The 24,365-nt window shown below is 43.5% G+C and overlaps 1 protein-coding gene across 1 annotated transcript in view; it reads left to right on the top strand.

Annotated features, from left to right (window-relative positions):
* nbas (NBAS subunit of NRZ tethering complex) overlaps window positions 1–24,365 on the top strand; it is a 381,349-nt gene that overhangs the window by 138,829 nt on the left and 218,155 nt on the right. Inside the window, exons 29-30 of the mRNA XM_072498805.1 lie at window positions 6,200–6,302; window positions 10,389–10,618. Coding sequence (XP_072354906.1) covers window positions 6,200–6,302; window positions 10,389–10,618 — 333 coding nt within the window. The remainder of the gene's footprint in view (window positions 1–6,199; window positions 6,303–10,388; window positions 10,619–24,365) is intronic.

Genomic DNA, 24,365 nt, shown 5'->3' with positions numbered 1-24,365 from the left:
AACCAGTATTGTGAGACTGAGCTAGAATATACTAAACATTTCTCTCTCACTTTCTCTTTACATGAGATATCTGTATTCTGGAGTAAAGCAGTCGCATGATGGGGAAAATTTAAATGAGAGTAAGCAAATCGTCAAATTTTTCAGGAAGAAACAATCACGGAAGCAGTGAGAGGGATAAAACCATGAAACACAAAATTAACCAACTAGTGGTCGATTTCATTTTTTGAGCGTGTTACGCATACCTGAAGTTATAGTTTTTATCTTTTAGAGGTATAACTTTTTAGTTTAGAAATTGAGTTTCAAATTTAAGTTCAGTGTTCAAGAGACTGGCAACCCACACCGGCATAAGCTACCTTTTGAATTACTTGCCAAAGTGAAAGGATGAGGGTTATAACACATCAGGTGGATTACTTAGCTAAAGACCTGGAGATGTTACATCTGATGTTACTTCGTAAAGGATTGAAATGATCCACAAGGTTTACGAGCACTAATGAAAGCCTTGGAATTGATGGGAAGTTAATTTGTATTGTCATGTGAGAGTACCTTTAAGAAATGGGTGTTTATAAATGGGTTTGTATATAAATATCTGTAGTGAGAGTACCTTTAAGAAATGGGTGTTTATAAATGGGTTTGTATATAAATATCTGTAGTGAGAGTACCTTTAAGAAATGGGTGTTTACTACTGCAGTGATGTCAGAGAGTGGGTGGAGCTGGGCTGTCTGTCAGCTTTTTACTTTTGTTTTTGAGCAGGCTGCAGGGTGTGTTTTAGTTTCGTTTTCAGAGCTGGATAGATGCAGTCACAGCCAGAAGGTGTATGAATCTCTCTCTGTAATCTAAAGACTGTAAATCGATCCTGGTGATTTAAAACTAATAACAGTAATGACTTTAACCTGATGTGCTTCTGGTAAAAGGTATTTTAAGTCTTATGGATGTTAAAAGGAAAGCATAAAGGATTACTTAGTGTTGTAGTCTTTGGGGGTTGTATTTGAGTTAATGGTTGCTAAGATGGTCACTGAATGTTTTAAAAAGGTTAACTTGAGTTCATAGAATAAACATTGTTTTGCTTTTAAAAAATACTTGTCCATTTCTGCTGTACCACACCTGTAGAGTGGGCCATGTGCTCCACATACCACAATCTATTAAAAGTTGTGGGTCAGGTGAACTCCATGATACACTTTGGGGTTCTCCAAATACTGGCCCATAACAGTAGTTCTACCAGGGAACGGGCTGTGAATGTCACATTGCCGTGGAGCTAGGTGGAGCTTTGAGATTTTGCTTCGGGTTTTTCTCTGTGAACTCATTGCATTGCCAGCAGACAAGACTGGTTGATGTTTGGAAAAGCAAGGGTGGCACAGTAGCACAGCGGTTAGCACTGTTGCTTCACACGCCAGGGACCTGGGCTCGATTCCTGGCTTGGGTCACTGTCTGTGCGGAGTCTGCACGTTCTCCCCGTGTCTGCGTGGGTTCCCTCGGGATGCTCCGGTTTCCTCACTCAAGTCCCAAAAAATGTGCTGTTTGGTAATTTGGACATTCTGAATCCTCCCTCTGTGTACCCGAACAGGCGCCAGAATGTGACGACTCAGGGCCTTTCATAATTACTTCATTGCAGTGTTAATGTAAGCCTACTTGTGAGACTAATAAAGATTATGATGAGACTGTGTCAGTTTTTGGCCTTCTGTAGCTTTTGGCTCCTTAAATGTTGAGAGATAAAGCCAGACCTACAACTTAAGGTAGAGTATACACCTGATCGATCATCCATGATGCAGCCTGTGATTGTGAGCTCATGTTCCGCATATGACAAATTTGGTAAGCGGAAATACAACTAGATTTGCTCAGCTAGAAGCTAAAGTAGAAATCAATACTAATGCTCTCGGTAAAAGGCAGTTAACATTGGTGCAATTGGAGTTCTGGAGGGAATCATCTTGTTTGCAGTTTGAAACCATAGTAGCCGGCTATTGGAAAGCAAGGGTTTTTTCTGATTTTCTTTTAAGCCCTTGCTTAGGGAGGCCTGTGCTTGAGCTGTGGATTCGAGAGTTGTGAAATATGGTCACACCCAAGGTGCAGACAGACAGATGGGTGACTGCTGGAAAGGTCAGGCAATCAGTGGAGGAATCCCCTGTGGCTGTACCCCTCTCTTAACAGGTATACAGTTTTGGATACTGTTGAGGGGGATAGCCTATCAGGGGAAAACAACAGCAGCCAGAACAGTGGCACCACAACTGGCTCTTGCTCAGCAGGGGAGGGCAAAGTGCGGGAGAGCGATAGTTATAAGGGACTCTAGAGCAAGGGGCACAGATAGGCACTTCTGTGGACGTGAAAGAGACTCCAGGATGATATGTTGCCTCCCTGGTGCCAGGGTCAAGGATGTCTCTTAATGAACACAGGAGATCCCGAAGGAGGAGGGTGAACAGCCAGAGGAAGGGAGGGAGGCAAGAGACGGGAAATTATAGGCCGGTTAGCCTGACTTTGGTCATTGGCAAGATTTTAGAGTCCATTATTAAAGATGAGATCGCTGTATAAGACTCTGGCCAGACCCCATTTGGAGTATTGTGAGCAGTTTTGGGCCCACATCTAAGGAAGGATGTGCTGGCCTTGGAAAGGGTCCAGAGGAGGTTCACAAGAATGATCCCTGGAATGAAGTGCTTGTATGAGGAACGATTGAGGACTCTGGGTCTGTACTCGTTGGAGTTTTGAAGGATGAGGGGGGGATCTTATTGAGATTTACAGGATATTGCATGACCTGGATAGAGTGGACGTGGAGGATGTTTCCATTTGTAGGAAAACTTGAAGCAGAGGACACAATCGCAGATTAAAGGGACGATCCTTTAAAACAGAGATGAGGAGCAATTTCTTCAACCAGTGAATGGTGAATCTGTGGAACTCAGACACAGAAGGCTGTGGAGGCCAAACCACTGAGTGTCTTTAAGACAGAGATAGATAGGTTTTTGATCAATAAGGGAGGGAATCAGGGGCTATGGGAAGAAGGCAGGAGAATGGGGATGAGAAAAATATCAGCCATGATTGAATGGCGGAGCAAACTAAATGGGCCGAGTGGCCTAATTCTGCACCTCTGTCTTATGGTCTTATGGAAATCGGTAAAGGAAAATTGGAGGTTTGATTAGAAGGTACTGAAATCCTCTATCTTGGAGAATAACTGGAACACTGACGAGAAATCAGAATGATTTCTGGAGAGCTGTGATATACCTTTTGTGTTGGACCCAGGAAAAGTGAATGAACCATAAAGATTTTGTAAGATAAGGGAATTTCTTCAGGAAAGTAAAAGGTTGAACTGAGTTTGTAGCATACTTTCTTTAATTTCTTCTTGGTATACAATAAAGTTTGTTTTTGTTTAATCCTGTGAATCTTGCTGCCAAGTCCTGCCTGTTAATTACTGGGTGATTTCTTATTTAAACGGTAACGGCCCCAAGATGACCTGGCTGATGGAAGACTGTATAAACCTATTCGCTGAGATAATTAACTCCAAGTGCACCACAGTATTTTTGATTTGCCAGAATGTCTGGCTCAACAACTAATCCTGAGGAGTGAATCTGTGACTTGATATTTTTTGGACAGAATGCATTATTACCCTGTAACTCCTGTGAAGTTTACCATTTCACTGTGCTGCTCATCTACACGCCTTTAGGTGATTAAGCTGCTCTGCACTCTTGGAGGCCCTTAATCTTTGACTCTTGGTCAAGCGGTTCTGCGCTCTCTGCTCTTGGGGAAGTGTGATATGGCCCTATTGGGAAATTGTATGCTCTGTTACTAGTAAACAGAAAATCTATCCATTAGATTTATAGGTCAGGAAAGTCACAAGTAATGAATAACTGAAAATCTGTAGAGGGTACAATTGGTCAGCAAAGTTTTAGATGAGTAGAAATTTAGGAATGCTGGATGATGGGAGGCTGGCCAGGAGTGCATTGGGGTAGATGTTTTTGGTGGTGGGAAAACACTGCTGAGTGTTTCAACAATAAATGTATTCAGATAGGGGTTGGGATCTTATGTATTTGGATGTAGACAGTGTTTGAGGTGGAATGGGATTGAGAGGGTGCTAAGGCTGTGAAAAGTATAGCTCAACATAATATTGTGGCTGGGTGGGTAGATGGAATTGGTGGAAAGGGTGCAAATTTCATATTTGGGCACAATATGATAGCTTGGTCATCCAAATGCTGAACTGGATGAAACTACAGCTCATCCAAGAATTGATGTTGAGAAAGCAATCCTGACAGCACAGTGTCAGTGATGGAGAGGTAGAGGGTTCTTACTGTCATGCATGTCGTAGCCGCCTGAACAACAGTGCCGAACAACAGTATGCAGCTGAGGATAAGGAGAGAGATGTCGGACGTTATAGTACAAGCAGGAAGGAGTAACCAATGCTGAAATTTCTGTGGCTTTGATTGGATTGCTAAGTATGGAGCTAATTGAGAGCAATTCCACTGAGCTGAATGAGAAAGCCCACGACCCTTCTTTATCACCATGGTCATCGGAATATTACAGTTCATGATAATGCAATGGGGAGGTGACAGTTTTTCATTTGAGTTAAAGTCAGGTTCTGACTTGAGCAATTATGTGCCCAAGATAGCCACAAAGCGGGGGAACTGGGGCCAGTGACCATGATCTCCATGAGATCGAAAATTAAACTTCTAAAATAATCAGAGAATTTTTTTTATCGCACAGAAGGAGACCATTTGACCCACCATGTCTACACCGGCCGGCTCTCCAAACAAGCATTATAGCTTGGTGCCATTCCCCTGCCTTTTCCCCGAACCCCTGCATAATGTTTCTATTCAAGTAATAGGAGCGGCACGATGGCACAGTAATTAACACTGCTGCCTCACAGCGCCAGGGACCCGGGTTCAATTCCAGCCTTGGGTGACGATGTGGAGTTTGCACTTTCTCCTCGTATCTGCGTGGGTTTCCTCCGGGTGCCGCAGTTTCCTCCCACAGTCCAAAGATATGCAGATTAGGTGGATCGGCTGAGCTAAAACTGTCCCTTAATGTCCCAAGATGTGAGATTACATGGGCTTGCAGGGATCGTGCAGGCTTGGGAAAGGTGATCTTTCAGAGGGTTGTTGCAAACCTGATGGGCTGAATGGCCTCCTTCTGTAGGGATTCTATGATTCTAATCAAATAATGCCCTCTTGAATTCCCCAATTGAATGTACCTCCACCAGAGGAGGCAGTGGCATAGTGGTATTATTGCTGGATTAGTAATCCAGAGTTATGCTCTGGGGACCTGGGTTCGAATCCCGCCATGGCAGATGGTGAAATTTAACTTCAATTTTTCAAAAATCTGGAATTAAAAATCTAAACATGACTGAAACCATTGTAAAAACCCATCTGGTTCACTAATATTCTTGAAGGAAGAGAATCTGCTGCCTTACCTGGTCTGGCCTGCATGTGACTCCAGATCCACAGCAATGTGGTTGGCTCTTAATGTCCTCGGGGATGGGCAGTAAATGTTGGCTCAGCCAGCGACGCCCACATCCTATGAATGAATGAATAAGCATTTCCAGGCAAGTCTTTCCAGACCTGAACCACTTGTGAAACAGTTTCTCTCACATCACTTTTGCCTCTTTTGCAAAGCATCTTAAATCTGTGTCCTCTAGTTCTTGATCCTTTTGTGAGGGGGAACAGTTTCTCCCTATCTACTCTGTCCAGCCCCTCATGTTTTTGAATGTTGTCAAATCTCAACTTGACCGTCTTCTCTCCACGGAGAACAGTCCCAATCCCTCCAATCTATCCTCATAACCGGTTTCTCATTCCTGGCACCATTTTTGTAAGCCCCTTCTGCACTCTCTCCAATACGTTTCTATCTTTTCTATAGTGTGGCACCCAAAACTATATACAATATTCCATCTGAGGTCGAACTAGTCTCTTGTACAAGTTCAACATGACTTTCTTGCTCTTGTACGCTGTGCCTCTATTTATAAAGCCCAGAACACTATGTGCTTTATTAACTGCCCTGTTTTGCTACCTTCAATGATCTATGCACATTTACACCCAGGTCTCTCTGCTCCTGCACCCATTTTTGAATTTTACCCCTTACTTTATATTGTCTCTCCATGGTCTTCCTATCAAAATGCATCACCTTACACTTCTCCACATTGAACTTCATCTGTTACCTCTCTGCCCGCTCCACCAACAATCTTTTTGAAGTTCTAAATAATGGTTATTGTATTTTTGTATTGTGAACACAGGATCCCACCTGTAAGTGAGACTGAGTGGCGAGGCTTGCTTCAAGACCTGTTGGAAATGCAGCGTTCAGTATACAAGTGTCTGGACTTCAATATCTGCTATGAGGTAAAGCATTCCAATTGTAGATCTTTACCCAGTCAAATCTGAAAATCATTCGAATCTCTTTAAAAGTATTCTACAGGTTAAAGGAGGTTTAGCTACAGAACTTCATCTTTGACAGATGTGAATTTTTTTGTCTTAAAATAAATTGGTATTGAACATAAGAACTAGGCGCAGGAGTAGGCCATCTGGTCCTTCGAGCCTGCTCCGCCGTTCATGGCTGATCTTTTGTGGCCTCAGCTCCACTTTCCCGCCAGAACACCATAACCCTTTAATCCTTTATTCTTCAAACTATGTATCTTTATCTTGAAAACATTTAATAAAGGAGCCTCAACTGCTTCACTGGGCAGGGAATTCCAGAGATTCACAGCCCTTTGGGTGCAGAAGTTCCTCCTAAACTCTATTTCCCCTTATTTTGAGGCTCTGCCCCCTAGTTCTGCTTTCACCCACCAGTGGAAACAACCTGCCCTCATCTATCCTATCTATTCCCTTCATAATTTTATATGTTTCTATAAGATCCCCCCGCATCCGTCTAAATTCCAACGAGTACAGTCCTAGTCTACTCAACCTCTCCTTGTAATCCAACCCCTTTAGCTCTGGGAATAACCTAGTGAATCTCCTCTGTACATCCTTCAGCGCCAGTACGTCCTTTCTCAGGTAAGGAGACCAAAACTGAATACAATACTTCAGGTGTGGTCTCACTAACACCTTATACAGTTGCAGTATAACTTCCCCAGTCTTAAACTCCATCCCTCTAGCAATGAAGGACAAAACTCCATTTGCCTTCTTAATCACCTTTTGCACTTTAAAGCCACTATCTTCCACTTCTATTGCACCTGATTTTAAGATGTTAAGTACTTGGAACAAGGGTTCAAAATCAGGTAGCATATCCCTCCATTGATTTACATCATCATACAGTCCCACTTTATGGATTTTATCATGTGATTTATTTATTTGTACATGGGGGTAAACTGAATAAGATCATGTTTATTTGCAAACTTGTGCATATTTTTATCATTCTTCTCCGTCCTTTTTGAACAATTGAACTTGGCTTTTGTTTTGCGATTGTTCATTTTCTCTGCACAGATTTACGTTATGTTGTTGCCATGTTCAGAAGAATTTTTTTTTAAATTCCTTGATCAGAGTTACAAAGCCAGAGCTCAGAGTGTGGACAGGGGCAGACCTCTAATTCAGCTCCTTGCCTGCTCCAAAAACCAATTCAAATTGAATCCAATTCATGGTCCCCACAAGAGAGATACCAGATCCAGGCATTACACCTGACTTCACACTCATCTTAGCCAAAAGGCCGAGAAGCAGTATGTTCAGAAGAAATTATGTGATAAAAGAACATTCCTTTTTAGTTGGTGAGATTTTATGGGCCATATGGTAACTATTTGGTGCCAGATTATGTTATGTTATCTGTTCAGGTATTCATTTTGCATTCAAATTGAATTGCATTCAAATAATTAGCTTGCCGAATAAAGGAGTACATACCTTATTAACATTTTTTTCCTCATTCCTGTTCTCCATCTATCTTCCCTCATGGTGGGCTCTATCCTAGAAGTCATGATTTTGTTCATTTGTGTAGGCTTCATTCCAATGCGTTGTTTTCACCTCAGCCTTTTTAAAAAAGAAACTAAGGTGTTAGTGCACTCAAATAATAGTCCCCTCCCCCACCCCCACATCCCCAGTAGTTGACGCTTACCAACTCTTTAAAATAAAGAATAAACAGACCCCATCTCATATGGAACCTCTCAATTGCCCCCTCAAGGTAAACTTAACCGTCTCCGTATAGAGGAACTCCATCAGGTTCCCAAGCCACACTGAAGCACTGGGTGGAGAGGCTGACCTTCACCGCAACAGGACCCGCCTGCGAGCAATCAGCGAGGCGAAGACTAAAATATCTGCCTCGTTCCCGTCTGTAGCTACGGGAAGTCCAACACCTCAAATATGATTGAAAAAAAGCACCCCGAATTTCTCCAGATTCGGGCAGGACCACAACATATTTACATGGTTGGCCGGACATCTCCCACACTGCTCGCAAGTGTCCTTCACCCCCTCAAACAACCGGTTCATCCTCAACCTCGTCAGGTGTGCCCTGTGCACCACTTTTAACTGTATCGACCCCAGTCTCGCACACGAGGTCGAGGCATTCCCACTCCGCAATGCCACACGCCACAACCCCTCCTCTAATGCCACCCCCAAAGAAAGCAATCTTTAATTTGTATAGTTTTAAATGATATGTATATTTGTATGTGAACAATTGGTTCCATTTAAAGAACGAACACAGTTTACTGACCTGCAGTTTGACTTTAGCCAACTGTATGTCCTTATCTGAAGAATGACAGCTTTAAAAAATATATCATTTCATTATTCCCAGAGCATATTTTGATCATTCTGTAAAAAATCATGTTAGAATTAAGAAGGCATTTTTGAGGTACATAGACTCGCGTAGTAGTGGTGTTAATATTTTTGGTACCTATGCAAAACGTTTAATTTGACAGTGTAGCATTTACATTTCAAATAGATTGACTATAATAATACATTGGTTTCCTTGTAAACATTCAACTATACAGGATGCTAAATGTACAATGAAAAAGGAAAATCTTAATATAATTGAGAAAGAGAAAGGCATAGCAAAACAAAGACCAAATTAGTAAATGGCAAAAAGGTTACTTTTGTAGGAATGAGAATGGAATAGAATCCCTACAGTGCAGGAGGAAGTCATTCAGCCTATTGACTCTGAAAGAGTAACTCCTCCCAAGGCCCAGTCCCCGCCCTATCTCCATAACGTACTCAACCTGCACACCTTTGGACACTAAGAGGACATTTGTTTAACATGGCCAATCCACCAAACCTGTACATCTTTGGACAATGGAGGAAACCTGAGAAAACCCATGCAGACACTGGGAGAACATGGAAATTCCACACAGTCTCCTGAGGCCGGAATTGAACCTGGGTCCGTGGCGCTGTGAGGCAGTAGTGCTAACCACTGTCATTAAAAACTTTCTGGTGATTAAAACCCACCATCAGCAGCCAGGAGTTACCATTGACTAGAAACTTAACTAGACCAGCCACATAAATAATATGGCCACAAGAGCATAACAGTAGCTAGATATTCTGTAATGATTGATTTCCCAAAGCTTTTCCAGCATCCACGAGCACAAGCCAGGAGTGTGATAAAATACTCTGTACTCACCTGGATGAGTGCAGCTCCAATAGCACTCGAGGAACTCGACACCATCCAGAACAAAGCAGCCCACTTAATTGGCACCCTATCCCCCATCTGAAACATACACTCCCTCCACCACAACACTCCCTCCACCATGAACATGTTCTGTTGGTGATGTTTAAATGTAGGTTTGCTTCTCAAGGTTCTTCCTGGGGTCATTTGGCAACTTGGCTGCTAACATTTCTCTTTGGGGATATTAGAGATCTAAATTATTTAGCAGTTAGATAAAAGCTTAAACTGACTGGAATATTTCTGAAAACAGTTGGCAAAGGATCCTTGGAATTAATTTGCCACATCCAGTTGTGTGAAGTGAGGACCGACAGTTGTCATGTCTGTCAGCTGGGGGAATTCCACTTTTCATAATAAGTCAACTTAATGTAAGACTCTCAACACTATCAGTGCGATTCCAATAGTGTCGCTGACTTTTTAATAAATAAAATAGATCATGAGCTGCAAGATCGCCACGGACAAGACGGGGATCATGTAAAGGTCCATTGACCTCTGGTGTGAATTTCCAGTCGCCGGGCTGAAATATCCTGCCTAATCTTTACATTATTCAAAACAAATGGAAGACTCTGGTGTATTGTTGGAAATATTTGCCATTAGGAACAGAAGGATATTAATCTTAATACTAGCTTCTTTACATTGCACCCACATTGCTACTTCACTATATTTTAAAGAGTTAGTCAAACTGATAACATGATGATAAAGTGATCTTTACAGATTTTATGACTTGATGGACCAAAGGGCCAGTTCTGTATTGTATGACTTTAAGGAGAATATGTTGCCTCAATATAAATTCTGAATTTCTTCCTCTTGCAACCAGAGCCTTGAACGTAACCAGTTGTTTGAATGTTTAGATATTCACCGAGAGCCTACTATGTTCTAGCCGTTTGGAGAATATCCGCTTGGCTGGGCAAATGATGCACTGTAACAGTGTATCTGTCGACCCACCCATTAGTTCTGCTTCCAGAAGCAAGATACAATCCAAAGTCAGCTATGAGAAAAGCATCAAATTGGTTCTTGCTGCTGCCAGAGAATATTTTAACTCGTCGGCCACCTTGACTGATAGCTGCATGGATTTGGCCAGGTAATCTATGAATTAATTTTGCACCTTTATCGATGTTTGTATTTTTTTGATGTCAAGAATATTAAAACCAATATTTGTAAATTAAGACCTTGACTGTTGCAGCACCATGAGAGCTGCTAATGTTAACATCTGAAGTGTTTATGCTGGCAATGCAAGAGCAGTTGTGACAATTGAACTTCAATACCTGTATCAGTCCAAAAATGATCAACATGATATACTGGTCTACATTGTCTTCTGCTTTTCTGCAGAAGACTTCCAGGTAGGTTATTGTATGGAGGATTGTACCTTGTCTACAGAAAATCAAATGCAATGGAGCATGCAAATAAGTCTTATGTGTCCAAACCTTTTGTCTAAGTGAGTCGCTTGGTTGCATATAATAGAGTCCTAAAGGCTGCCTGCAAACAATTTTCAGGAGGGGCCAAAAGGCCTACCCCGCACCTATTTTGTATGAGATCGTATTTATTTTCTCAAAGGATTGTCAGTCTTTGTAATTTTCTCCCCCAGCACTCAGTGGTGCCTTGAGTCATTGTCTAACTCAGCCTTGAATGTATTTAGATTTCTGATTAACAAGCGAGACAGGGGTAATTGGGGGCAAGCAGGAAAATGGAGTTGAGGCCACAATCAGATCAGCCCTGATTTTCTAGAATGGTGGAGGAGGCTCGATGGGCCGAATAGCCTACTTCAGCTCCTGTTTCTTATCATCTTAGATTGGAGTCTAGATGCAACTGGGAGGCAGGTAAACCTGGATGCTTAACATTTTGGAGGGTTAAACAAGCTAGGTTTCTGAAGCTTGTTAAATTAGCTTTTTCTTCTATACAGCCATTTATTCTGCACTCTTATTCTATTGATTTCTAACAACGCTCATACAGATGCTGAGTTTAATAGTGAAAATGGAGTTTCACTGTTGGGCTTTGAAGTTAATGTGATGCGACAGAATTTTAACATTATAATTGTCAGGCACAGCCCCGCCTTCAGGAGTATCAGGTACTCCAGGTAAGTAGTAAGGCTATTAAAAGGGTTTTTCTATTGACAAAGCCCGATGTTGATGCATACAAGCTAATTTGAGAGACATTGTACTGAAGAGAAGGGTTAATGTAGTTATGTTACTCATATTCTCGAGGTTTGGAGTAATAGCCCAGAGAAATTACCATTGCAGTTTGAGACTTTGAATTCATTGTGTATCTGGAAATAAAAAGTGGCTAGCAGTAAAAGTGCACCAAGATTAATTTTAAAAGCTCCACATTTTTAAAATATATTGTGTAAATTGTCTTGATTCCTTTGTTCTTTCTCTCTCTCTCAAGCACACACTCTTTCCCCCCCCCCCTCCTCTTTTCTCTATTTTGTACTCAGTGGAGAGACAGACAGAAAATCTGGCATGGTAGCACATTTATTGGTGGCACGGTAGCACAGTGGTTAGGACATTTGCTTCACAGCTCCAGGGTCCCAAGTTTGATTCCCGGCTAGGGTCACTGTCTGTGCAGAGTCTGCACGTTCTCCGCGTGTTTGTGTGGGTTTCCTCCGGGCGCTCCGGTTTCTTCCCACGGTCCAAAAGTGTACAGGTTAGGTTGATTGGCCATTATAAATTGCCCTTGGTGTCCAAAAAGGTTGGGTGGGGTTACTGGGTTACGGGGATAGGGTGGAGGTATGGGCTTAAATGGGTGCTCTTTCCAGGGGCCGGTCTCGATGCCAAATGGCCTCCTTCTACACTGTAAATTCTATGATTCTATGAAAATCAGCTGGCTATCTTTTTTTTTTAATTTAGAGTACCCAATTCATTTTTTCCAATTAAGGGGCAATTTAGTGTGGCCAATTCACCTAGCCTGCACATCTTTGGGTTGTGGTGGTGAAACCCACGCAAACACGGGGAGAATGTGCAAACTCCACTCAGACAGTGACCCAGAGCCAGGATGGAACCTGGGACCTCGGCGCCGTGAGGCTGCAGGGCTAACCCACTGCACCACCGTGCTGCCCTTAGCTGGCTATCTTAAATGCGACTGATACATCCTGAGAAATATATGTGCGTTTCACATGCTCCAGCTGGAGGTCCTGCCTTCAGTTGACAAAGTCACTGTCTATGTAATGCATAAAATTTTGTTGTACATGGCCAGTTTTCTCAATGTGCGTTGCCTTTGTTTCACAGCTGTAAACGTGCATTTAACATAGAACAATGCCTGTGAAATATTGGATTGGATTGGTTTATTGTTGCGTGTACCGAGGTACAGTGTAAAGTATTGTTCTGCTTGCAGCTCAAACCGATCATTCCGTACATGAAAAGAAAATACATAATAGGGAAAACATAAAATACACAATGTAAATACATAGACATAGGCATCGAGTGAAGCATACAGGAATGTAGTACTATTCAGTAGAGCAGATGTGTTAAAAGATCAAATCAGACCATCAGTCCCTAAGAGGGTCGTTTAGGAATCTGGTAACAGCAGGGAAGAAGCTGTTTTTGAATCTGTTAGTGCTTGTTCTCAGACTTTTCTATCTCCTGCCCAATGGAAGAAGTTGGAAGAATGAGAATTCCGGGTGGGAGAGGTGTAGACCGAGTCAATGGATGGGAGGCGGGTTTGTGTGATGGACTGGGCTGTGTTCACGGCTCTGTGTTGTTTCTTACAGTCCTGGGCTGAGCAGTTGCCATACCAGGCTGTGATGCAGCCAGATAGAATGCTTTCTATGGTGCACCTGTAAAAGTTGGTAAGAGCAATGTGGACATGCCGAATTTCCGTAGTTTCTTGAGGAAGCATAGGCGCTGTTGTGTTTTCTTGGTGGTAGCGTCGATGTGGGTTAACTTGCAGCTGTTGCGCAGCTTAGCTGGAGCACGAGTTACTGCTCTGGAGAAATAAGTTTCACGTCCAAGCCCAGATTGTGGTAGAGGCTGAGGTCTTGAAGTTGCAACTTTTGGATTTTTCCACTTTAGCATGTTGATAAGTGTTCCAATACACAGGAAGGAAGGTCTTTAACATAGAGATTTGTTACAACAGCATTACACAGTGTGTTATAATTGATTTAGCTAATCTATAAAACAACGAGATAAACTCTCGCTGCTTCTTTCCCATGGTGTTAAATCTCTGAGGAAGAATTAGACCTACTCAAAATATTCATTCCATTTCCATCCCCACAGATACTGCCAGACCTGCTGACTTTCTCCAGCACTTTGTGTTTTTATTTCAGATTTCCAACATCTGCAATATTTTGCTTTCATTTTAATTTTAAATCTCTGCTCTGAGTTTATATCTCACTGTATTTATTTGCTCTACAGGCAAGGCTCTTCCATGTTTTATTCCAATATGCTATTTTTCCTTTGCGTTGTACATTTTTATTTGTAGTTATGTAGTTTTCTTTCTCCCTTTATCTTCTGTATAACAGCTACAGCTCTTACCTGTCTTACTTTTGTTAACGTACAGAATGCATAGCAAGATGGTAGCTAGGACTGGGTCATTGGTGGGCATTTTGATGGGTGGGAACAGGCTGTCTGGAGGTTGACACAATATGGGCAAGTGAGAACCCATCGGTGTAGGTTTAGAAGAAGCCTGGAGGGAAGGTGAATGCTGGGTTGGGGTTTGGAAGCAGTGCTGGCTGTCTGAGGCCTATTAACACTGTTGGAAGGGGGCCGAACATCACAAACACTGAAGTGTGTCAGCAGGCGAATGGGTGAGTTTTGGGAGTGTCATTTATAGGGGATAACTGAAAGTGGGTAACACTAAAAAAGGAATGGTCTGTAGTGTGGGCTCCTTAGGCCATGAATTGAAGTGTATCAAAGCAAAGAGAAGATGAAGTCCACATGCTGTGGAAAGCATGGATCTGAACTGGTGGTGTAGTGAGAGGTGGTGACATAGTGATATTGTCACTGGACTAGTAATGTTCTGGGGATCCGGGTTCAAATCTCAGTATGACAGATGATGAAATTTGTTTCCAATAAAAGTTGGAATTAAAGACCTAATTAAGACCATAAAACCATTGTCGATTATTATAAAACCCTATCTAATGTCCTTTAGGGAAGGAAATCTGCCATCCTTGCCTGGTCTGGCCTACATGTGATTCTAGACCCATAGCGATGTGGTTGACTCTTAAATGCCTTCTGAAATGGCCGAACAAGCCACACAGTTAAGGACGAGGGTTGGATAATAAATGCTGGCCTGGTCTGCGACACCCAAATTATTATTTTTTTAATTTGAAAAGGAAAATCTGAAGAGGGTGAGGGAAGAGCGAGCAAAGGAGATTATTATAAGTCCGGAAAGGGGTCCACACCGAGCCAAACAGGTTGAATCAAAGATAAAGGTTGAATGCAACAGAACAAGAGCAGAGAGCATTTACTTTACTACAACTGCCAGCTCACAGTTCATGGCCCTCTGTTTTATACAGGATGTAAAAGGGGGAGTGGGGGAGTGTGTATTCCTCCTCAGTGGGGGAGTGTGTATTCCTCACACCTTTGGAGGAGGAATACTCTGCGATTGTAACCTCCGGCCATGCACCACACTACATTGACATGTGGTTGGAGAAGGTTCAGGTCAACGCCTCCCCATGGAGCTTTCCTCACCAACAGGGAATTCTGTGTTAAAATATGCCAAGCCATCAACAATGGCTCCACGTTCTGGGAGTCATTGAAGGCGATGATCAGGGGCAAAATTATAGCCTATAGGGCCCTCGGGCAGGAAGGAAAAGGAAGCCAAGCAGGTGCTGATTAAGTTCTCTCCACATGAAAGGCAGTCCACCAACTCCATCAGGCAGGGGGGGCCTTTTATGAACATGGAGACAAGATCAGCCACATGCTAGCACACCAGTTGAGAAAACAGGTGGCCGTGAAAAAGATAGCTCAAGTTAGGGACAGCAACGGTCGGATAGTAGCGGACCCAAACAAGGTCAATATGGCCTTTACGAACATTTATTGAGGGTTATACACCTTCGAGCCCCAGGAGGAAACAGGCGCTGAAGCACCGCTAGAGCTGGGCGAAATCGTGGAGTGCATCAACTCCATGCAATCAGGAAAAGTGCTGGTAGCCATTTATAAAGTGATATTAGCAGCGCTGGCCCCGCACTTGTGGGATATGTTCAATGACTCCCTGTCGAAGGGGGCCCTGCCTCATTGATCCCCAAGAAGAACAAAGACCCAACTAAGTGTGGATCATGCAGGACTGAGTCAGCACGGCTTTGTCAAGGGGAGGTCATCTCTGACAAATCTGTTAGAGTTCTTTGAGGAGGAAACAAGGAACTTAGACAAAGGAGAACCAGTGGGCGTATTTATTTAGATTTCAGAAGGCCTTTGACAAGGTGCCGCATAGGAGACTGTTAAATACATTAAGTGTCCAAGGTGTTAAGGGTAAGATCCTAGCATGGATAGAGGATTGGCTGACTGGCAGAAGGCAGAGAGTATAAAGGGGTCTTTTTCAGGACGGCAGTCGGTGCTGGGAGCACAACGTTTCACAATATACATTAATGATCTGGAAGAAGTAACTGAAGGCACTGTTGCTAAGTTTGCACTTGATACAAAGACCTGTAGAGAGATAGGTAGTATTGAGGAAGCACGGGGACTGCAGAAGGACTTGGACGGGTAGGAGAGTGGGCAAAGAAGTGAAATGAAATGAAATGAAAATCGCTTATTGTCACAAGTAGGCTTCAATGAAGTTACTGTGAAAAGCCCCTAGTCGCCACATTCCGGCGCCTGTTCGGGGAGGTTGGTACGGGAATTGAACTGTGCTGCTGGCCTGCCTTGGTCTCCTTTCAAAGCCAGCGATTTAGCCCTGTGCTAAACAGGGCAGATGGAGTACAATGTGGAAAAGTGTGAGGTTATGCACTTGGAAGGAGGAATGGAGGAAGAGGCGATTTCCTAAATGGGAGATGCTTAGGAAATCAGAAGCACATACGGACTTGGGAGTCCTTGTTCAAGATTCTTTTAAGGTTAACGGTGCAGGTTCTGTCGGCCATTTGGAAGGCAAATGCAATTTTAGCATTCATGTCAAGGGCTAGAATACGAGAGCAGGGATGTACTTCTGAGACTATATAAGGCTCTGGCCAGACCCCACTTGGAGTATTGTGAGCCATTTTGGCCCCCGTATCTAAGGAAGGATGTGCTGGCCTTGGGAAGGGTACAGAGGAGGTTCACAAGAATGATCCCTGGAATGAAGAGCTTGTCGTATGTGGAACGGTTGAGGACTCTGGGTCTGTACTTGTTGGAGTTTAGAAGGATGAGGGTGGATCTTTTGAAACTTCCAGGATACTGCGACGTCTGAATAGAATGGACATGGAGAGGATGATTCCACTTGTAGGAAATACTAGAACCAGAGGACACAATCTCAGACTAAAGGATCAAGCCTTTAAAACAGAGGTGAAGAGGAATTTCACCAGCCAGAGGGTGGTGAACCTGTGGAACTCTTGCCGCAGAAGGCTGTGGAGGCCAAATCACTGAGTATCTCTAAGACAGAGATAGTTAGGTTCTTGATCAATCAGGAGATCAGGGGTTATGGGGAGAAGGCAGGAGAATGGGGATGAGAAAATATCAGCCATGATTGAATGGCGGAGCAGACTCGATGGGCCGAGTGGCCTAATTCTGCTCCTATGTCTTATGGTCTTATACAGACCCATCTCTCTCATAAATACCGACTCAAGAACCTTAGCGAAAGCTTTGGCCAGGCGACTGGAGATTTGCCTGCCAGGAATGATCACGGAAGATCAGAGTGGGTTTGTTGGGGGCAGGCAACTAATAGCGAACATCAGATACCTGCTAAAAGTAATAATGACACCAGAAGTGATCGTCTCCCTGGACGCGGAGAAAATCTTCAATCAAGTTAAATTGAGGTACCTCATGGAGGTGCTTGAACGTTTTGGGTTTGGAGCAGGGTTCACCACATGGGTAAAGCTCCTGTACAGCACTCCTATGGCAAGCTTACAGACAAACTCAACCAGTTCTGAGTACTTATGGCGGTACCAGAGAATGGGGCAGGGGTGCCCGCTATCCCCGCTCCTGTTCGCGTTGGCAGTTGAGCTGCTGACTATCGCCCTTAGATCGGCGGTTTGGTGGACAGGCATTCGGAGAGGGGGCAGAGAGCATAGAGTCTCACTCTGTGTGGATGGCCTGCTCCTCTATGTGATGTGCCTAAAACACCTAGCCAGTATGGGAAAGATAACCAGACTCCTTAGGGAGTTCGGCGCCTTCTCAGGTTACAAACCCAACCTGGGAAAGAGCGAAATCCTCCCGGTGAACCCCCGAGAGGGAGGAGTGGAGCTGAAGGAACTACCATTTCAAGTGACCCAAACCAAGTTCAGGTTTGCGAGGATCAAAGTGGCCCTCACCTGAGAAATGGAACCCCGGACCCAAAACCCACACACTCCAGGAGCCCAGTGGTAATAATTACCCTAAGGATGTAGAACCAGTTTGGGCGTCACTTCGAACTTGGTGAGACATCAAAGCGGGCCCCCATCTGCAAAAACCACCGGTTCGCACTGGTGAGGACAGGCGCCACATTTGGGACGTGGAGGGAGGACAGAGGACATTACCTGGACGATAAACGGGTGACCCTGGGGGGACTTACAGGGAGTTCCCAACTCCCGAAAGGGAACCAGCTTAGATATCTGCAGTTGTGTAACTTTCCCGCAAGGAGACAAAACGTTCCGCCAGAAACCCGGACACACATTCTTGGGCACAATGATATGGCTGGACTGGTTAGGAGACAACAAATGCAATAACATTTATGGACAACTTTTTTTTAAAATTAAGAGTAGCCAATTATTTTTCTTTTCCAATAAAGGGGCAGTTTAACGTGGCCAATCCACCTACCAGCACATCTTTGGGTTGTGGGGGTGAAACCCACGTAGACATGAGGAGAATGTGCAAACTCCACACGGACAGTGACCCAGGGCCGGGTTTCAAACCCGGGTCCTCATAACCGCAGTCCCAGTGTTAACCACTGCGCCACATGTCGCCCCTTTTATAGACAACTTATTGAAAAGGTCAGGACTCAACTGGCAGAGAGCAGACAGAAGTGGGGAGAGGAAATGGGGATAGAAGGACTCTAGATCGAGGTGCTGCACAGAGTCAACTCCGCCAAGCTAAACCTGATGCAGCTCAAGGTAGTGCACAGAGCACACCTCACCAAGAAGTGTATGAGTGGGTTCTTCCCAGAGATGAGGGATAAGTGTGAGCGGTGTCAGGGGGCCCAGCCAACCACACCCACATGTTCTGGTCCTGCCCCAGACTCGGAACATGTCCAAGGTTGTGGGGATTGAGATGGAGCCGTGCCCACCTGTGGCAGTCTTCAGGGTGTCAGAGCATCCAGAGTCCTGGACAGGGAAGGGGGCCCTTTTCTTTGCCTCATTGATCGCCTACGGAGACTTCTGCTAGAGTGGAAGTCGGCAGTGCCACTCCAGGCCTCGAAATGGCTCTCAGATCTGGCCGAATTCCTGAAGCTGGAAAAAAAAATTTTTTTAAATAAGACGGTCTGAGGAGAGATTCCACGGCACATGGAACAAATTCACAATCTCTTCACAGACCTATTTGCAAGCAGCAGCCATCCAGGAGGTGGGGGGAAGAGCTAGCTAGGGTAGGGAGTGAGGGGAGGGGTAGGAATCGGGTGGCCAGGAAGGTCGCCTCGAGGGAGAGGTACTTGTGAGGAACAGAAAGAATGGGGAGGAGGACCACCCACTGGAGGGATCACAGAGCTCTCCCACATGGGGAGAAACTGGAGCAATGTACGGATCCACCCTCCCTCGAAAACTCAAACTCAAGTGGGGTGAGGGACCTCTCCCCCACCACCCTCCCCCCACCACACCAATGGAACAGAGTTGACTGGCGAGCAAGGGGAAGAATCCCAACTATAGTAGCAGTAGGAGTCTCAGCTGAATCCCGTTGATTCACTCTGAAAACCAAACAGATGTAAAGATGTAATTGTAAATTAGTATTGGAACCTCAGTCATGGTTATGGTGACAGCGAGGGGCTCAAATCTTCTTGTTTCTATTTTTGGTTATTATTGTTGTTGCATTCTCTTTTACATGCAAAACTCAGTTTTTTTGTATCTATCTCCAAACACCAAGAAAAATATTGAAAGAAAAAACAAATTGCCCAACTGATCATTAAAAAAAGCTGGAATTTCAGATTATGCTTGGAAGAGGTATGAACTGTTGGCATTGTTTATCCATTCTTTAATTGTTTTGGGATCTCTACCTCTCATTTTTTCAAGCTGTTCGAAACCAGCTGCTGTTTTGTAAACAGTGAACTTAATGTAAGGAATTGAAGCATCAAGAGCCCCATGTTATGTTATGGCAGACTTTTATTATTCCATTATCGGGTAAAATTCCAGCAACTTTCATCTTTGTTAATACAATTTGTTACTCTTTTATGTGCTTTAAGATGATTTGAATGCTATCAGGGTTACTTTCTGACAGAAGCCTTGCCTTGCAGAGCAGTAATAATTCCATTGTCAGATATCTGCCTCACCTTTATGCCTTTGTTCTTGGCAGTTTCCAGAGGCATCAAACTGAACATTTTCTTCAGTTAATCCCTAACTAAATCAGAGGTGTCTGCTTTATTTCATTCAGAGTGGTGTTTTTAGGATACATGCAAGTGTTCACTGCTGCTCGTCACACAGGAAGGACTCTGCAACAGATCTGTTGACCCTGCCTTGATAAATTCTTGCATATGTGTCAGGGGTGGCTATTTTTCTGGTGCAGTTGAAAGAATATTTGACCATTGGAAGGTTTGAAATTAAAATCTTTATCGGGCTAAGCCGTGTGTAAAGTGTTTAGTTTTCTCATTTTTTCCATTTATATATAATTGGTAAATAATGCTTGGCAAAATAAACATCTGGTACATGGGCAGAACACTAAATGCCACTTCAGAGTGTTTAAATCTCTCTTTAAAGGGCATGTGTCAACTGAGTCCGAAAGGTTTTCTAAGTTATTGGTTTCATTGAGATTGCAACGTAACCATTTTACAAACGGAGATACAACCTTAGTAACATAATTTGAAACTTTGATTCACTCTTCTGCTTCAAGAGACTGAGGGGCTATTGTTTGATCTGCTTTTGTTTTTATTCACAACCTTACTAAAATGGATATTTTTCTATCTGGTACAAGAAATACAGTTTGCTGTTGTATCTTTTATTTGTCCGTTTTTCTCACTGTTCAATAGGACAGCTGTCTCTGTCATGGTTTTCTTATCTCTTCTTGTCTTTCAAAAATGCAGCAAATCTTGCTTGGCCTTGAAGCTTTACCAAAACTGAAACAACAGTTTGTTTCAAACAATTGCGAGACTATCTATCCAAGAATGCTTTTGATTTTTGTGTAACCTCCCAGCATGTCATTATTTCAATGAAGTTTAAGAATTAAGTATTTTAACATTTCAATTAAATTCTGGTCTTTTACCAAATATCAAGATATCCTTTTAGTTAAAATCTGGTTTTAAAAGTTCATTTTTCCCTTCACCATTTATCCATTGCCGAACAAATGGTTTATCTACATTTGTTTCAGACTTGTACTAGACTGTGTTGAGGAAGCTATCCTTAACAGTCAACAATGTTTGAACTAGTGAAATCATGTGTACCATGTAGGGTGCCAAGTCATGACGCAGAAACTTACTTTCAGTAGCTATGTCTTCTGTCTCAGAAATCCCATTTTGTTACTAATGAAGGTTTTTTTTGCTTATTTCATGGCTGAGCTGATGCAACCACTACTCATTGACAATTGTCTTCAGACATATGAATGCAGCCTGCATTGTTTCTTTTCCCATTCTTGGGAATTTCCTCTGGCTTTTCTATAATGAAACAATTATGGAACCTATTCTCCCTGACGACAGTAATGCTTGTTCGATCATTTATGTTCAAGATGGGCAGTAATCTAATGTTTTGTCTGCTCTGGGCACAAAACTCATCTGGAAGTTATCACTGTGCACAAAGTTTAGAATGATTTGGATTTGTACAAATAATATTCACCCCGTCATAATATTTTGTGATATGACAAATAATAGGCTGCTGCTAAGGCTCTGATCTATTATTTTATAGTCACAAACTCCTCTAATATCAGGTGTAACTTTACATATTGCACTTAAATCTTCATGTGTAACATTAGTTAAGTCATGACTGTTGATGTTTGTTTGGTCCTTGCACCTGTGTCTTTCTTTTCCTAGATCAAGGTAATGTATTGCCTGAGTTTATAATCATTCCAATATTGCTGCAAACATTAGCGTTATGATAGCCACTATCTAAGCCCCCTTTTCTTTCCAAGTGATGAAGTAGAGTTGAAAAGTTGCTGAAGTGCAGTTGAGAGATCTTGTCCTAATTCATTTGATTCTTATTCTCTACCTTGTGCAGAAGGAATTTGATCAATGTGTCTGCATAAGCTTTCAGAACTCTGGAGCAGCAAAGGGTTACATTATGATTCTTTGCAGCAAGCTTGTTATTAAAATCCATTGCAGCTCAATCTGGCAGTGTATGTTGTTAGCAGAGTGTTCATTTGTCTTTCAACCACCAACATCTTATATTCATGGTCCCTTCCAATGTAACGCATTTACTATGCATAATGGATAGAGATGTGAAGGTGTAATTTAAAAATTCTTATGGTGTTTTCAAATAAAAGTGTTGCTGGAATTGTAGGTGAGGGAGCAGATGATTCAGAGATGAACTGGACTTGGTGTGAGTTAGGATGCAGGTTTTGAACGACCTCAAGTTTCCGGAAAATAGAACACGGAAAGTAGATTAGTGATATGTTGGGATACTGAAGCCAAGAGGTAACAAAGGTATGGATGAGAGTTTCAGTAGCAGATGAACTGAGGCAGGAGCGGAGTTGGGCAAGTTGCTACAAAGGTGGAAGAAAGTAGGTTTGGCTGTCGATATGTAGTCAGAAGATTATAACACAGTAGTTAGCACTGTTGCTTCACAACGCCTGGGGCCTGAGTTTGATTCCCGGTTTGGGTCACTGTCTGTGCGGTGTCTGCGTGGGTTTCCTCCGGGTGCTCCGGTTTCCTCCCACAAGTCCCGAAAAACGTGCTTGTTGGGTGAATTGGACATTATGAATTCTTCCTCAGTGTACTCGAACAGGCGCGAGAGTGTGGCGACTAGGGAATTTTCGCAGTAACGTCATTGCGGTGTAATATAAGACTACTTGTGACACTAATAAAGATTATTATTATTAATATGACACCTAAGTTGTGAACAGTCTGGTTTAGCCTCAAACATTTACCAGGGAAAGGGATGGAGTAATTGGCTAGTGTTACAATTGGAAGATGTTAGGAGAATTGGATTATAAATTTAGTGAGCAATTTAAGAGTTAAATGCCTGGGTTAGAATGTGCTTGTTTAAAAGGAATTTTGTTTTGCTTCTAGAAAGCAGCAGGTGAAATTGGCACAGAATGTGCTTTTAGTCTGGGCTAACGCATGGTAGTTTCCCTGGGGAAGTACCTGGGGAGTTAATGTGCTTTTGCAGCCTGCAGAGATAATTGGCTGGATTCTCCATTTGGTAGACTGTCCCGCCAGACCTGAATTGCACTAGTTTTATGATCTTTTTGTGGTCATAAAGCGGGATGCAATTCAGTGTTTGATGCCATGCAAAATTATACATGGCGTAGAATGCCAGGGATTCCCAAGAAATCCCGCCATCGGGTCGTCATCTTGAGCGAGCGGCCCAACAGAGAGTCCCCTCAGCCGGCCAACCCACCCTCCCCGCACAACAAATGTTTGTAAACATTGACCACATCAAAGAGATGGAAATGCATTCCAATCACTCAAGCGTGTGATTTCACTGCTACATCTCTTTGATGTGCTCAATATTGACAAACATTGGGGTTTCACCATTTAGGCCTCTGAACCGTGAAGGGAGATGTGTGTGTGGAGCGGGGGAGGAGGGTTTGTTCTGTATGTGGAGGGGGTTCCTTTAGGCAGGGGGTTTCTGGGGGGTGGTCCACATATTACAGGGCCTGGGGGGGGGGGGGGGTTGTGTCGGGTCACTCCCGTACTTGGGGCTGGGAGAGGCATTCTGGGGGTTGGGGGCAGCTGTGCAGTGGGGAGAAGGGGGCGGCGAAGTTTCGGGACTGATTTGCTGTCCGGGGTGGGGAGATGGACTCAAATGGTCTCTACTATCATGGCCCTGTTGTGCTGGGCCTAGCGGTGGGCCAAGGAGACAATAGTTGCCCCTGTACCCACCGTGAGGTCCACCACAATGCATGGTTCATGATTGCTGAGACCACAAGTAAACCTCACCCATATCACAGGACAGAGGAGCATAGAGTGCCAGGCCCGCTAAATAGAAGTAAATGGGCCATTACGACCTATTTGCATTTCTTTCCATGATCCCACTGGCCTGTGTCGTAGAACTCTCTCATGCTGCCAGCGAGGGGCAGAGCATGGCGTTCGGTTTGGCGACCCGATTCTCCATCCCATCGGGGAACGCATTCTGGGCGTCCTGGGGATGGAGAATCCTGCCCAATGTGCTTTCAGCTTGGGGAGATGAAGTCATTGCTGGGTGGAGCTCAAAGAGGCATGGAGTTTTGAGAAACTGAGAGAGAGAGGGGGTGGGGGGGGGGAGCTGAGTTCTGATCTGCCTGACTCTGTGTCCACAATTCTTTCCAAGCATGAGAGTTTAAAAACAAGAGTAATAATATTTTAAAAGCAGAGCAGTCTTGTCTTAAGACCAGGAAGAACCTGAACCAACCCAGTGGAAGCAGCTATTTGAAGATACTCAGCCAGAATCTGAAGAGGTTTGAACCAGTGCCAGAATCTGTTCTGTACCACAAGTATTACTCTATGCCCAGCTAATTTTA

This window comes from Scyliorhinus torazame, chromosome 4 (genome assembly GCF_047496885.1).
Source record: "Scyliorhinus torazame isolate Kashiwa2021f chromosome 4, sScyTor2.1, whole genome shotgun sequence".
NCBI lineage: Eukaryota > Metazoa > Chordata > Chondrichthyes > Carcharhiniformes > Scyliorhinidae > Scyliorhinus > Scyliorhinus torazame.
The sequence above is the reverse complement of the archived record's forward strand: the minus strand, read 5'-3'. Positions and strand labels throughout refer to the sequence as shown.